Source organism: Carcharhinus amblyrhynchos, chromosome 8 (assembly GCF_965287045.1).
Source record: "Carcharhinus amblyrhynchos chromosome 8, sCarAmb.v2.hapA, whole genome shotgun sequence".
NCBI classification, from domain to species: Eukaryota; Metazoa; Chordata; class Chondrichthyes; order Carcharhiniformes; family Carcharhinidae; genus Carcharhinus; species Carcharhinus amblyrhynchos.
This window is the reverse complement of record NC_137331.1, coordinates 10,616,407-10,628,813: the sequence shown is the minus strand read 5'-3', so window position 1 is coordinate 10,628,813 and position 12,407 is coordinate 10,616,407. Positions and strand designations below refer to the sequence as shown.

Here is a 12,407-nt window from a genome sequence, read left to right as displayed (position 1 = left end):
GTCAGTTTCAGGCACAAGTTGATGTCTGGAACTATGTTATGCTGGTAATAATGGAGACCTGCCTCGAAGGGGCATATTGGAATTTGATATTTTGAGTTGCAAGATAGGAAATGTAGCAAAGTATCAAAGTTAGGATCCGGTGTTAGTTTTGATCGAATAAACTAATGAGAATCAAAGACAGCCTATTTGGTTAGAATTAAGGAACACCAGAGAAGCTATAAATCTGCTGTGTATATGTAATTTATTGTATGTATGTTATGGACCACCAAATAGTTGAATGGAGATAGAGGAGCTTATTAAGCTAGAAAGATGCAAGAATTGCAGAGTCGTGATACTCAGGGATTTTTGTTATCCTAACGTAGACTGAGATTGCAACAATGTAAATGGTAAAGAGGGTGAGGAATTCCATAAATGTGTATGAGTGTCTCAAATGAGATCAGTCTGTTTCCACACCAACCAAGAGATGCAATCCTGGATTTACTTCTAGGTGATTAAGTGAGGCAAGTGGAGCATGATTCAGTGGGATAGCATTTGGGAAACAGATGATTTAACTGAATTTAGGATTTTTTTTATGGAAGAGGACAAGGTGCACTGGAAACTGTCTAACTAGAGGAGAGCTAGTGTCGCTGAGTTGAAAAGGGTTTGCACTTGGATTGGGAGCAATTATTGAGCAATGAGAGGCCTTCAAAGTGGAGATGATTTGACTATAGAGTACAGTAAGGACCCCAAAATTCTGAGAACAGTTTCTGTATCAAAGTTAGGAAAAGGCAGGGCCAGAGCAGAAGGTTGAAACAGTTCAGACTTGGAAAGTGTTGAAGTCAGTTTGGAAAATAAATCTCACAAATTATAAAATCTTGTGGGAAACCTTGTTGACAATGGCGGGAACATGAGATCCCGCTGGTGGGAACCACACCATGGAGGGGAAGGAAAATCCTGCCCATATATAACTTTGATTGAATTCTGAAAATTATTAAAACTCCAGGAAGACTTGCCAAAATGAGAAGACACATGACAGATCAAATTTAGTGCAGAGAACAACAGTGATACATTTTGTAAGAAGAATGAGAAAGTGGAAAATTAAATGATATAATTTTAAATGGGGTGCAAGGAAGCTATGCTAAATGTTTGCAAAACGTTGGTTAGCTCTCAGTTGGAAAATTATATTCAATTCTGGCCTGAATTCAAGAAGGATGTCAAGATCTTGGGGAGAGTGTGGAGGCACTTTACTAAAATGGTACCTAGCATAGGGACTTAGAGTTGCTCCCTTATACGGAGCAAGATGAAAGGAGATTTGATAAGAGGCATTCAAATCAAGGCTGAATTTTGCTAGTCAGTGCAGAAGGTTGGTAATCAGTGCACACAACTTTGAAGCAGTTGCCAAAAAATTAAGTGACATGGGTTTTCTTGGTTGTTAAAAGTTGCTGTGATCTGGATGAACTACCTGATGGGACAACGTTTGGAAAAAGAAACAGGCTTTTAAGGAAGAAATAAGAGTGGTATTATTTGGAGAACTCTAACAAACAGCCGGAAAGGGCACGATGCACAATAAGTCAAATTATATCCTTCTGTTTTGTATCACTATGTGATTACATGCTGAAAGTGGAAGGATTTTTCTGCTCTTTGCCCCAACCTTGAGACCAAATAAGTTTCTGCTTCAGCGAAAAGCTGTTGCTTCAGAAGAGCAGCCCCACTTTCATGGCAGTAGTATTTTCTAAAGCAGCCCTACTGGATGTAGGTCAATATTAAATCATGGAGTTCTGTGCTTCATTTAAAAAATAGTAAGTGGAATTAAAGCAACATTAAAGTGTGTATTTAAATAGCAGAGTCACCATAATTATAGGACCTTGGCAACAGCTAGAAGTTGGTGCTATTCTGAAATAGTCTGCATGATCCGAATCACTTGGCTGAAATATTATTCTGGATTTTGAGGTCAGTGGTGAATAAATAGGGCCAAATGTTCATTCCACTTGTACTTGTTCCTACTATGGGCTTATGCACATGAATTTGTAGTATACAGAAATACACAAGAGTGTATTGTAGAGAGGATCTGGGGGCATGACATCGCAGGCCAAATAACAGTGTACCTGCTGAATCAAGAATCTTCACTGAGACAAAACTGAAATTATGTTTGCCCATTTTGAGTTCAGGCAGCACAATTTGTGATCTGCCCCATTGCTAGATCCTTTGTGAGTGGACAGCACTCACACTTGGTACTCCCATCTCATTTGCCTGATTTTAGAGCAGAACTGGCTGCTGACATCCTCTTTATGCTTCAGGCAGGGTTTCTAACATATGCTCAGATCGTGCAGGCAGCATGATCTGAACACAACCCTGCCAGTAGTTTAAAGCACATGATTTTTAAGATCTGTTCTTAAGGGAGGCCATCCCTTGTAAAGGCAGAGTGTACTGAAAAATATTGCTGAAAATTAAAAGATGCAAAGTAGAATACTAGGGCAGAGAAGGAGTTGTTGGTAGATGCCATTGATGGCATTAGCTTCAGAGGTGGCAGGAGGTTATCGAGGACTACCTTCAGAAGGGTGTGGGATCAAATGGTCAGGTAAGTTAATTGCTAAAGTCTACATTAGCATTAGGACCTGCCAGTACTGTCTTGAAAGACTTAATAACCTCAAGTGATGGTGAAGGTCAACAATGCATTAACACATCACATCTCTTCCCTATCAATGAACCACTCACCTCGCAGGACTCTTTGGCATTCAGGACATCTAGATTAGTGGTTCCTAACCTTTTCAGCATATTGCACACCTCAATGAGACAAAATGATTCTACAGCACACTTACCCTGGTTGACCTCTTTTAAATGGTTTTCCTTGTATGAGTGCACCTAAGTCTGTTTTGAGCATTAACGTTTACATTGGACCTTTCTTAAAAAAATTTTGATTTTCTATTCTTGCGACCAAAGTGAATAACTTCATACTTCACCATGTTATACTCCATCAGCCATCTTGTTGCACACTCACTTAACCTGCCTGTATGTCTTTGCAGCTTTTATCTGCCTCACAACTTTAGCTTTATATCAGCAATAAACTTAGATACATTAGTCTCTGTCTCCTCTTTTAAGCCATTAATATAAATAGTAAATAGCTGAGGCCCTAGCAGTAATCCATGTGACACTTCACTGGCCACAGCCTGCTAACTTGAAAATGCCCCTTTTATGTCCATCTGCTTCCTGTCCATTAACCAATCTGCTATCCATGGCAACATATTACCCCCAACTCCATGAGTCTGTGTCGTATCTATTTCGTGTGGCACCTTATTGAATTACATTTAGAAATTTAGGTGCACTATACTTGCTGATTTCTATTTATCTACTATACCAGTTGCTTCTTCAAATAAATTTGTCAAACATGATTTTGCTTTGTAAACCCATGTTGATTTGTTTTAATTAAACTATGCTTTTCTAAGTGGATTGTTAATATTTCCTTAATAATAGATTTCAGCAATTTCCCAACAACTGATGTTAGACTAACTGGCCTGTAGTTCCTGGAAATGCTGTATTATATGTACCAACTTCCATTGTGATGGGCCCGTTCTCAAAACTAGGGAATTATGGAAAATCATAACCAGCACATCCACTATAGTGCAGCAATCTATTTTAGAATCTGGTTGATCAGGTGATCTGGTCCCAGGGATTTGTACGAGCTTAGTCCCTTAAGTTTCTTCAGTACTTTTCTTTTACTGAAGGAGAGGCCATCAACAGGGATATCAAGTGGCACTTGTTCAGCAATAACTTGCTCATTGACGCTCAATTTGGGTTTCACAAGGGCCACTGAGCTGACCTAATTCTAAACATGGACAAAAGAGCTGAACTCCAGAAGTGTTGAGAGTGACTGCTCCTGACATCGTAACAGTATTTGACAGAATGTGGCATCAAAGAGTGCTAGCAAAACTAGGTGTTGGAGGTTGATCACCTCCGGTTCAGGACATTGATGCAGAAGTTCTGCAGAGTAGTGTCCTAGGCCCAATTAGTTGCTTCACTCTATCATTAGATCAGTTTGCTGATGATTGTACAATGCTCAGCACTGTTTGCAGCTCAGACACTGAAGCAGCAAGACCTGAACAATATTAGGATTGGGCTGAAAGTGGCAAGTAACGTTCATGTCGTATGTGTGCCAGGCAATGACTCTCTCGAACAAGAGAGAATCCAACCATCTCCCCATGACATTAAAAGGCGTTACCATTGCTGAATCCTCACTCCACCCTGCTGGAAGTCTTCAAAAACTGAGCCTAACCTGGATGAAAGAGAGCAGAATAACAATCAGCAGCAGGTCGTCTCACTAAGTGTTGCTTAACCCACCTCAACAATTGCAGCATTCAAGTTGGGGTGGGAGTGCTGGTGGGGAAAGAAGCAGCTGAAGGAAGGAAAGGCACAGGCCCACAAGATGGAGAAATAGTGGGACATCCATCTGAACGAATTCTACTGTTTGGCTCTCAAATTCTTTAAAGACATTGACTCCTTGGTCTGCAGAAACACTCGGGAACTATTTATTTTGACCCTCTGTGCACTATGGAGTGGGTGTACAGCCACATTCGGAAATAGATGTTCGGAAGATTTTCTGTACCAAACAGAGGCAGTGGTTCAAACAATAGATAATCTCAAGGGAGTTGTGACTGGTGAATCGATGGTTGTGCTGTTAACTGCACTGCTGCTGATGAATTTTGTCGTCACACTCTTTTGTATTTTACCTGAAATGATTGTAAAATTTAGCTTAATTCAGCTTGTGGCTGTGACAGGCTTTGGCTTACTAAATCATTAATAATAAAAGGTTTGTAGCAAGCTGTGAAGGTTCGGATAAATATTTGAAGAGAAAGTGTTTTACAGGACAATGGGAAAGTGGTAGGCAGGAGCAGTGGCTAATTTGATAGCTCTCTGAATTAACACGGTTAGTGAGTTAACCACCTGTAAAGTGATGAGTGTCTTTAATATTGCTAGGGTGCTTCTGTGCCAAGAGTTTACAATCTACGTCTCATTAAAACATGAATGATCAAGCGATGCATTAGCTTGGGAACAGAATAATTGAAATATTAAACCATTTGTTATCTGATGGTTAACTTGGTGCTATATAATTCTGAGGGCAATTGGGGATGGGCAATAAAAAAAATGCTGGCCTAGCCACCGATGCCCATGTCTTGTGAAAGAACTTTTTAAACGTGTGCATTCCCCTTGTTGGAAGTCTATATAAGAACATAACATAAGAAATGCATGGCCAATCCACTTAACCAATACATCCTAATGCATTTGCCAGCACCCACATTCCACAGAAGTATTGAGGGAAAAGAAACATGAAATTGGCAGAACAAAACCAAAGAAAGAGAGTGTTCATTTTTAAAATTAAATTAATTTTTAAAGTTGTTGATATGAAACACATTTGCCAATAAGTTGCCTTGTATCAAGTAGGTAGAATTTTCATTTTGGAATGGGACTGAGATATTTATACTAAAATAAATCCTAGTTTTAAGATTTAGAAAAATCTTAAATAAGCTTAGCACAAATACAGAAGGTAATAAATACTGTGGTTTTTTAAGTACAAAAAAATTTAGCAAGTTTCCAGAAGGCTGAGTGCATTGATCAAACTGCAGGGTGTAATAGTGAGCTATATTGACTGGGAAGGTTCAGTCTGAGAGTTACGTTTTATGTCTTGTTACCAGCATCATAGACTATTATCTCATTAGCTCTGATCATTTGGAAAAAGAGGAGAGAGCTGGATGGTGTAGTTTGTATTGTGTTGAATAGCTAAGTATTCATTGGTTATTTTGACTTTGCTTTTATTAAGTTCCTGTATTTACAGGTGTGACAAATTTTTATATATATATATATCTTTTTTTAAACTACAGATATTCCAATGTCTGTTGGAATAATTGACCCCAGGACTAATCCAGCGCAACTGAATACTATTGAATTTCTGTGGGACCCAGCAAAGCGCACCTCTGCTTTTATTCAGGTTGGTAGCGATACTGTGTTCTTTGGTAAAGTAGAGGTGTTACTTCGTGTAAATAATGATATAACAGCTAATCAGGTGACAAAATAATCTATTGAGGTGCCACTGGGTATAATTGGAAATGGCTAGCTGAAGTTAGAAGTGCAAGTTCTAAAGGTTTGAATATGGGTTCATGTATACAGTGAACAAAATGCTTCTGCCTAGCTTTGAAAACCTAGAGAATTGTCGATTTTGAAACAGAATCATAATAGTTTTAATGTTAATTGTTTTATTGTATCTACTGAAAAGTCGCGAAATTTTGTTGAGCAATTGGTTGCAGTTTGACTATTTTTAAACATATTCAATCTTAATCTCAGGAACTACACATTTTTCTTGCAGGTACATTGCATTAGCACAGAATTTACCCCCAGAAAACATGGGGGTGAGAAGGGGGTTCCATTCAGGATTCAGATAGATACATTCAAGCAAAATGAAACCGGAGAGTATACAGACCATCTTCATTCAGCCAGCTGCCAAATTAAAGTTTTCAAGGTACTGTGTGACACATTTTTGTTTAGTGCCACTTCCGCGCTGCATCTTGGAAGATATTACAGCTGGTGATTTAATATTCTGACAAGCTTCTATGGATAGTGAGTATACTTACCAAATGGTGCTAGTTGAAAAATAAATGTTTGTAAACCTGGAGCACCCAGAATTGAGAAGCATCCGTACCACTACTTGAAACTTATAATCAGAAATGAAATTTTATGTTCTTCATTTTAATGAATTCCCACTGAATAGTCCTGGCACACCTGCTATGAAAACCTACCTTGTCTTTGAAGTACTCACCAGCAGTCAATTTCATGCATTTGGTTTTGGTCAGGTTGTCTTTTGAATCTTGGTTTCTGAGGGTCCTGCCTTTGAAATGGCTTAATGAAGTGTAAACCCTTCAGTGCTCAATAATTCATTTTTATTTTGTTTCTTTTTGTCTTTATAATGTAACATTGCACAAATAAGCTTCTCCAGTATAGGACTCTGTCCCTAATGACCTTCAGTTCAATGCTAAAGCTTTGTGTAAATTGGAACCATCCATATTGTTGTGTAGCCTTTCATCTAGTACTTCATTTAGTTGATCTGTTGATGTGTAACTTTTCAGTAATTCGGCAATTTTCATTTTCCTCTGTCCACCGAAAGTTTAGTGAGAGTAATTTAGTGGGCACTGGTACATTGGCACTCTCCTAAAATGCTACTTTTGATGGGCAAGTCCAGAGTGAATCTTGGTAGGCTGTTCAGTTGTGGAGTGGGGTTCATTGCAGCTAAGAAACATTCTGTTCTTTGATGTGCTATGGATCAATCACTTGAAAACAAAAGGCAAATCCTGACTGCTTTATTTTCCTTCCTAGAACCTGGGTCAGTTGGTGTGACCCTGCCACCACTTCAGCTGAGATCATTTCATTCAACACAAACTAGTGTTTATGTTTGGACCAATTTTGTACCACTATGTATTGTCCTGCCATATTTGCTCACTGGGCAATCTAGAGCGTAAACTTTGGTTTTAATGCATTCTATTTGCAGTAGTTCTCTACCACAAAATTTTGAGTTACAGGATTTCAGTCTTCCTCTCTTGTTTTTCTAGCCCAAAGGTGCAGACAGAAAACAGAAAACTGATCGAGAGAAAATGGAGAAGCGAACAGCTCAAGAAAAAGAAAAATATCAACCATCATATGAAACAACTATCTTAACTGAGGTAAAATACAGGAAAGTATAGGTTAAAGGGAAAAAAAACAGTAAGAATGCAGGTAGCGTAGCAGCAGTTTTCCTTAAATCTCAAATACACTGGAAAGTGAGTCTATGTTACATGACAATCTGATTTGGATGGATACCACAGTTATTGTCTTTCATGCAAGCTGACAGCTTTTCTAAAAATGCAGTGTAGTTCCAATTTTTTTCGTCTTACTTCACTTTCTTCATTTCCTACTTTTTTCCAATTCTGTAAATGTTTTTTTCTCCTGTGCCCTTGCTTCACTGTATGCAACAAATCCTACCCTGGAATAGGAACGTATTTGATTAAAGTAGGGAGGAAGTAAAAGCTGGAAAGCCATTCAAGTCAGCATTGTCCACTGATCACGTGCAATTTATCAACAACAAAAACGTAAAATGCTGGAAAATCTCAGTAGGTTTGACGGCATGTTTGGAGAGAACAGAGCCAACGTATCAAGTCTGGATGATTCTGACAAAGAGTGATCTAGACTCGAAACATCAGCTCTGTTCTTTCTCCACTCTTGCTGTCAGACTTGTTGAGATTTTCCATCATTTTCTGTTTTTCAGATTCCAGCGTCTGCCTTCATTTGCTTTTATCTAAATGAAATTTACCCTCTTGTGAACTGTCCTGGAGGATAAGTTCTTCCAATTTTTTTGAAACAATTGTGCAAAATTACAAATCTTTGAATTCCACTGCCCTCCCCAACTTTCTTCACAATAGCCCAGCAATATTTTGTATAAGATCATTGTATTACATAGAAATAGGTGATTATTTTCATCTGGCAGCTAGATGTTTTTCTATTCAAATTCTAACTAAACATTTATTGGGATAATTTTGTGTCACATTTAAAATGTGTTTAAAATCTTTAAAGTTGGAGTTTTTCTGCAAAATTTTGTACCACATTAACTGTTGTCACAACGTTTCTATCGTTTTCTCCATCTCAGTGCAAGCCTTAGTGCATCTACTATTTTTGTTTCAGCATTTTAAATATCTAAGTCATGTCACTTCTCAATTGTTTTTGTCATATTTTCTGAGAGCTATTTTTCAGTCATGTTCCACCCTTTTCAGCAGGTGGAAATCAATAGAGTACAAATCCTTGACCACTGACAACCAGCTGTACCTTGCCCAAGTGGCTGTTCTTCAGACATTAATCTAAATAATGCCTCTTGCCTGAACCCTGCTATCTCAGAAGCCATTACTACTGCATCTGATCCTATACAAGTTGTACTTTCCAAAAGATATTCATAATACAATGAAATTCACCCTTCCTGCCAGCCTACAACAACTGAGGCTTCAATTGTTACCTAGGACTGCCATTTCTAACCCATTCCAAATCAAACAAGGTGGGCATTTAAAAAAAGAGTACATTGTGCACGAAGTAGGTCCATTCATATGAAAATAAATCACATTAAAAGAAATCAAAAACTGACATTCTGGGTCAGGTTACATGATGCAACACAGACTCAGTTTGACTTTGGATTTTAGCTATATAGTATAGTACGGTGCTGGGCTGAAGTCCTTTAATCCATATAATTGTGCATGTAGTTCTTTCTTGAACTCTTTCAGTACACTTTTTTTGCAAGCTAAGTTCCCCGTTTCTACGTACTATACTTGATTTGTTACTGTTGGGTTGCACAGAATAAAATAATTTGCTTTGACTCACAGATAAATGTCCTGAGTTGCAACCTACTGCTTGATTAACCATAATGATAAGAACTTATTAGGATACTTGAATGTTCAGTCAATAATGGCACTCCAATCCCTTTTCTTCTATACCTGCTAAATGTACCTTCATTAATTGTGTACTTTTATTTTCTGTTCTAATATCTATTTTTGTACATTTGTATGGAAATTAAAAACCATTCACTGTAGCTTCATCAGCTGCTTAATTGGCCCAAATATTTCTGAATGCTGTTAATCTCTCCTGTGTGTTATTAGTGCATTTTGTAGTTGTACTAAATTATAGTATTTTGACATGTTTATGATATCTTTATTGTGGAGCCCCATTTTGAAAAAAATACTTAAAACTGAATTACCATGTTTTTGGATCATGAGTGAATATTTTTGACATTTCATCCATTGATTTCCTTTTCACTAGTACTCATCACTAATTATTATTTTCGCTTGACCATTTGTTTTAAGATATTCTTACATTTCCTATCTTTGTCATGTTCATTGTAATTATGTCATTTTTTAACTTTATTTTTCTTATTTTAAATCTATTATCTGCAGTGCAAATAGCCTTGAAAATGCTGTGTAACAAAAGGCTGGCTCCTCTGTGTTTTGGAATAGGAAAGTCAGACTTGTGATAATTTAAAGTACTTGTGACAATTCATTGTACTAAAAGATGGCTGACCTGCATTGCTACAAATATGCATCAACTCTCTTTCTGTGACTGCATCTAAAATCCATTAGTTTCAACAGGGCACACAACTGCTGCAGAGGGTTTTGAAGGAATTTGTCCTGTAATGTTGATAACAGCGGACAGGAAGATGCAATTTGTTTTTCCAGAACTGAAAAAACCTTGGTTCATTTTTCTGCTCGTTTATAAAGAAGTTCCTGAAATACACTGAAGTCTATTTTTCATTTTACCAGTCATTATCTTTGGATTTAGAGGGATTTCTAGTTTATCAAAGTTACTGGAGAGGGAGAAGCTGTTGAAGTTTCTTAACACAAAATAACTTGTATACACCCAGATCATGAGTGACTTTACTGTGCATGCAATTTGACATACTTAAAATGGCTTAAAAAGGATGACTTCTTGATCGATAATTTGATTAAATGCTTACATTTAGGTTAAGATAGTAGTTAAAGGTTCCAGTAGGTGAAGACAGGTGTTCGGTGGTTGTTAGTATAATGTAAAGTTAGAGAGAATTCTTAATGTTTAATTGTTAGATTAGTTGCGAATTGGTTTGTTGTTAGTCGTATTGAATTTTCATGTTGAATTCAGAGAAAAAAATCTGATTATTATGCTATTATTATTGTTTCAAGATTACTCAAAGTGAAGTATCTTGTAAAAATGTGATTTTAAATCTAAGGATTCTGAAACTTGGAGAATATTCTAGCTTCATTTCTAATTTGCTATTGGTTTCAAGGTTCTAAAGTATTACTAATGTTCTCTCTACTTGTGACTTAACCTACTTTGAAAAGATATATTCTAGTAACTTTAATGTTGGTTACCTAGTGGATGTTTATTTGAAATTGTTACTCTGAAGAAGCAAGTAAATGAACACCACAATGATGTGTGCATAAAAGAAATAGCTACTAGGCTTCTAACATGTTTAATTGTAGAACAGGTTGTAGAATTTATGCATTTGATGTCCAACACCTTTTTATAAAAGCCTTTCTGAGGATTTGGCAATAATATGTGGCATCCACACTTTACATTTTTGCTAACTTGCTGTCATATTAATATTTTTTACTGTGCTCCATACACATTTAGCCAAATGGTGAAAAGTACACTGCAGAAACTATATGTCTAAAAGAAATGGAAATGCTCATTGTTGAGTCAGTGGGTAACTCAGGAGTCAACATCACTTGAACTCTATACTAGAGAATTGTGTGTTTGAGCCTGAGAATTTTGGCCTAGACTTCGATGCATTGGAACCTGTTGATTTAGTTGGGCCTGTGGATGGAAAAGAAGTGCTTTTAGGGATAAAAAATTCCTAACACTTTACACATCCCAGTTCAACTGTGCCTGCATTTGGGCTGCACATCAGTTGTGAACAGCCATTCAAAACATTACAGTGCTTGGACTTTTCCCTACTTGGCCAGATTTGTGGTGGAGAATGATCTGGAAGGTGAGAAAATATTTTGAAGAGTTTAAAACTAACAAACTCGAGTGGAGACTATTCTAATTCAAACTTAGAACAATTTAATATTGGTAGCGTGTCTTGACTTTAGTGTAAAGGTTAGATCTTTTCTGGAAGTCAACAAAGATGCACTGAACTCCATCAGTGGAATATGCGGGAGAAAATATGCTTTTCAACACTGATTTGTGAAGTTATTCTATTACCTTGGGAATTCTTAATGCTGGCAAAAAAGATTTTGAACTATATTTGAACAAAATGAGCAATGTAGCTCAAAATGAACTTGGCTATACCTAAAATGTTTCTAATGTTTTTGAAACGCAGACATCAAATATTTTAAATTCAAAATCTAAACTGGACATGCACTGAAGTGAATGCTTGGGATGTTTAGATTTTTTGTTTTCAGCTACTTTTATGTTGCACTATGTCAAAATCAAACAAGATGCAAAAAAAGCATATCTTCTATTGATGCTAGACTTCTGAGTCAGTTATATCTGAGTTAAGGGAGAATGGCTAAATATTTATTTAGGTGATGGCATCTAAAGATTAAATTGAGGGTCCTAATGGATTGTCTTTTCTGCATTAAATTTGAATTTCTAGAAAAAATGGTTGATGTTAAAGAAATGCTTACACTGCTAGGTGTTGTGCTCATGATTTCATGATCTACTGTATAAATTGATCCTAGTCTTTGGTGTCTGTCCAGATGAGGCTTGAGCCTATTATTGAAGATGCACTTGAACATGAGCAGAAAAAGTCCACCAAGCGGACTTTGCCAGCAGACTGCGGTGATTCTCTGGCAAAGCGAGGCAGTGTAAGGACTTCTGCTTACCTTTTCGTTGTACAAGACCGCTTGTGCAAGAATACAATCAAAGTGTTAGATATAGGATTAGCTCTTACAAAC

At 37.1% G+C, this 12,407-nt stretch overlaps 1 protein-coding gene across 2 annotated transcripts in view; it reads left to right on the top strand.

The window, feature by feature from the left end:
• LOC145346441 (upstream-binding protein 1-like) overlaps positions 1-12,407 on the top strand; it is an 87,737-nt gene that overhangs the window by 33,726 nt on the left and 41,604 nt on the right. Inside the window, exons 5-8 of one of the 2 annotated variants that reach the window (XM_080193676.1) lie at positions 5,853-5,959; positions 6,335-6,487; positions 7,572-7,682; positions 12,210-12,317. In XM_080193676.1, coding sequence (XP_080049802.1) covers positions 5,853-5,959; positions 6,335-6,487; positions 7,572-7,682; positions 12,210-12,317 — 479 coding nt within the window. The remainder of the gene's footprint in view (positions 1-5,852; positions 5,960-6,334; positions 6,488-7,571; positions 7,683-12,209; positions 12,318-12,407) is intronic. The other variant, XM_080193677.1, reaches the window with a different exon arrangement.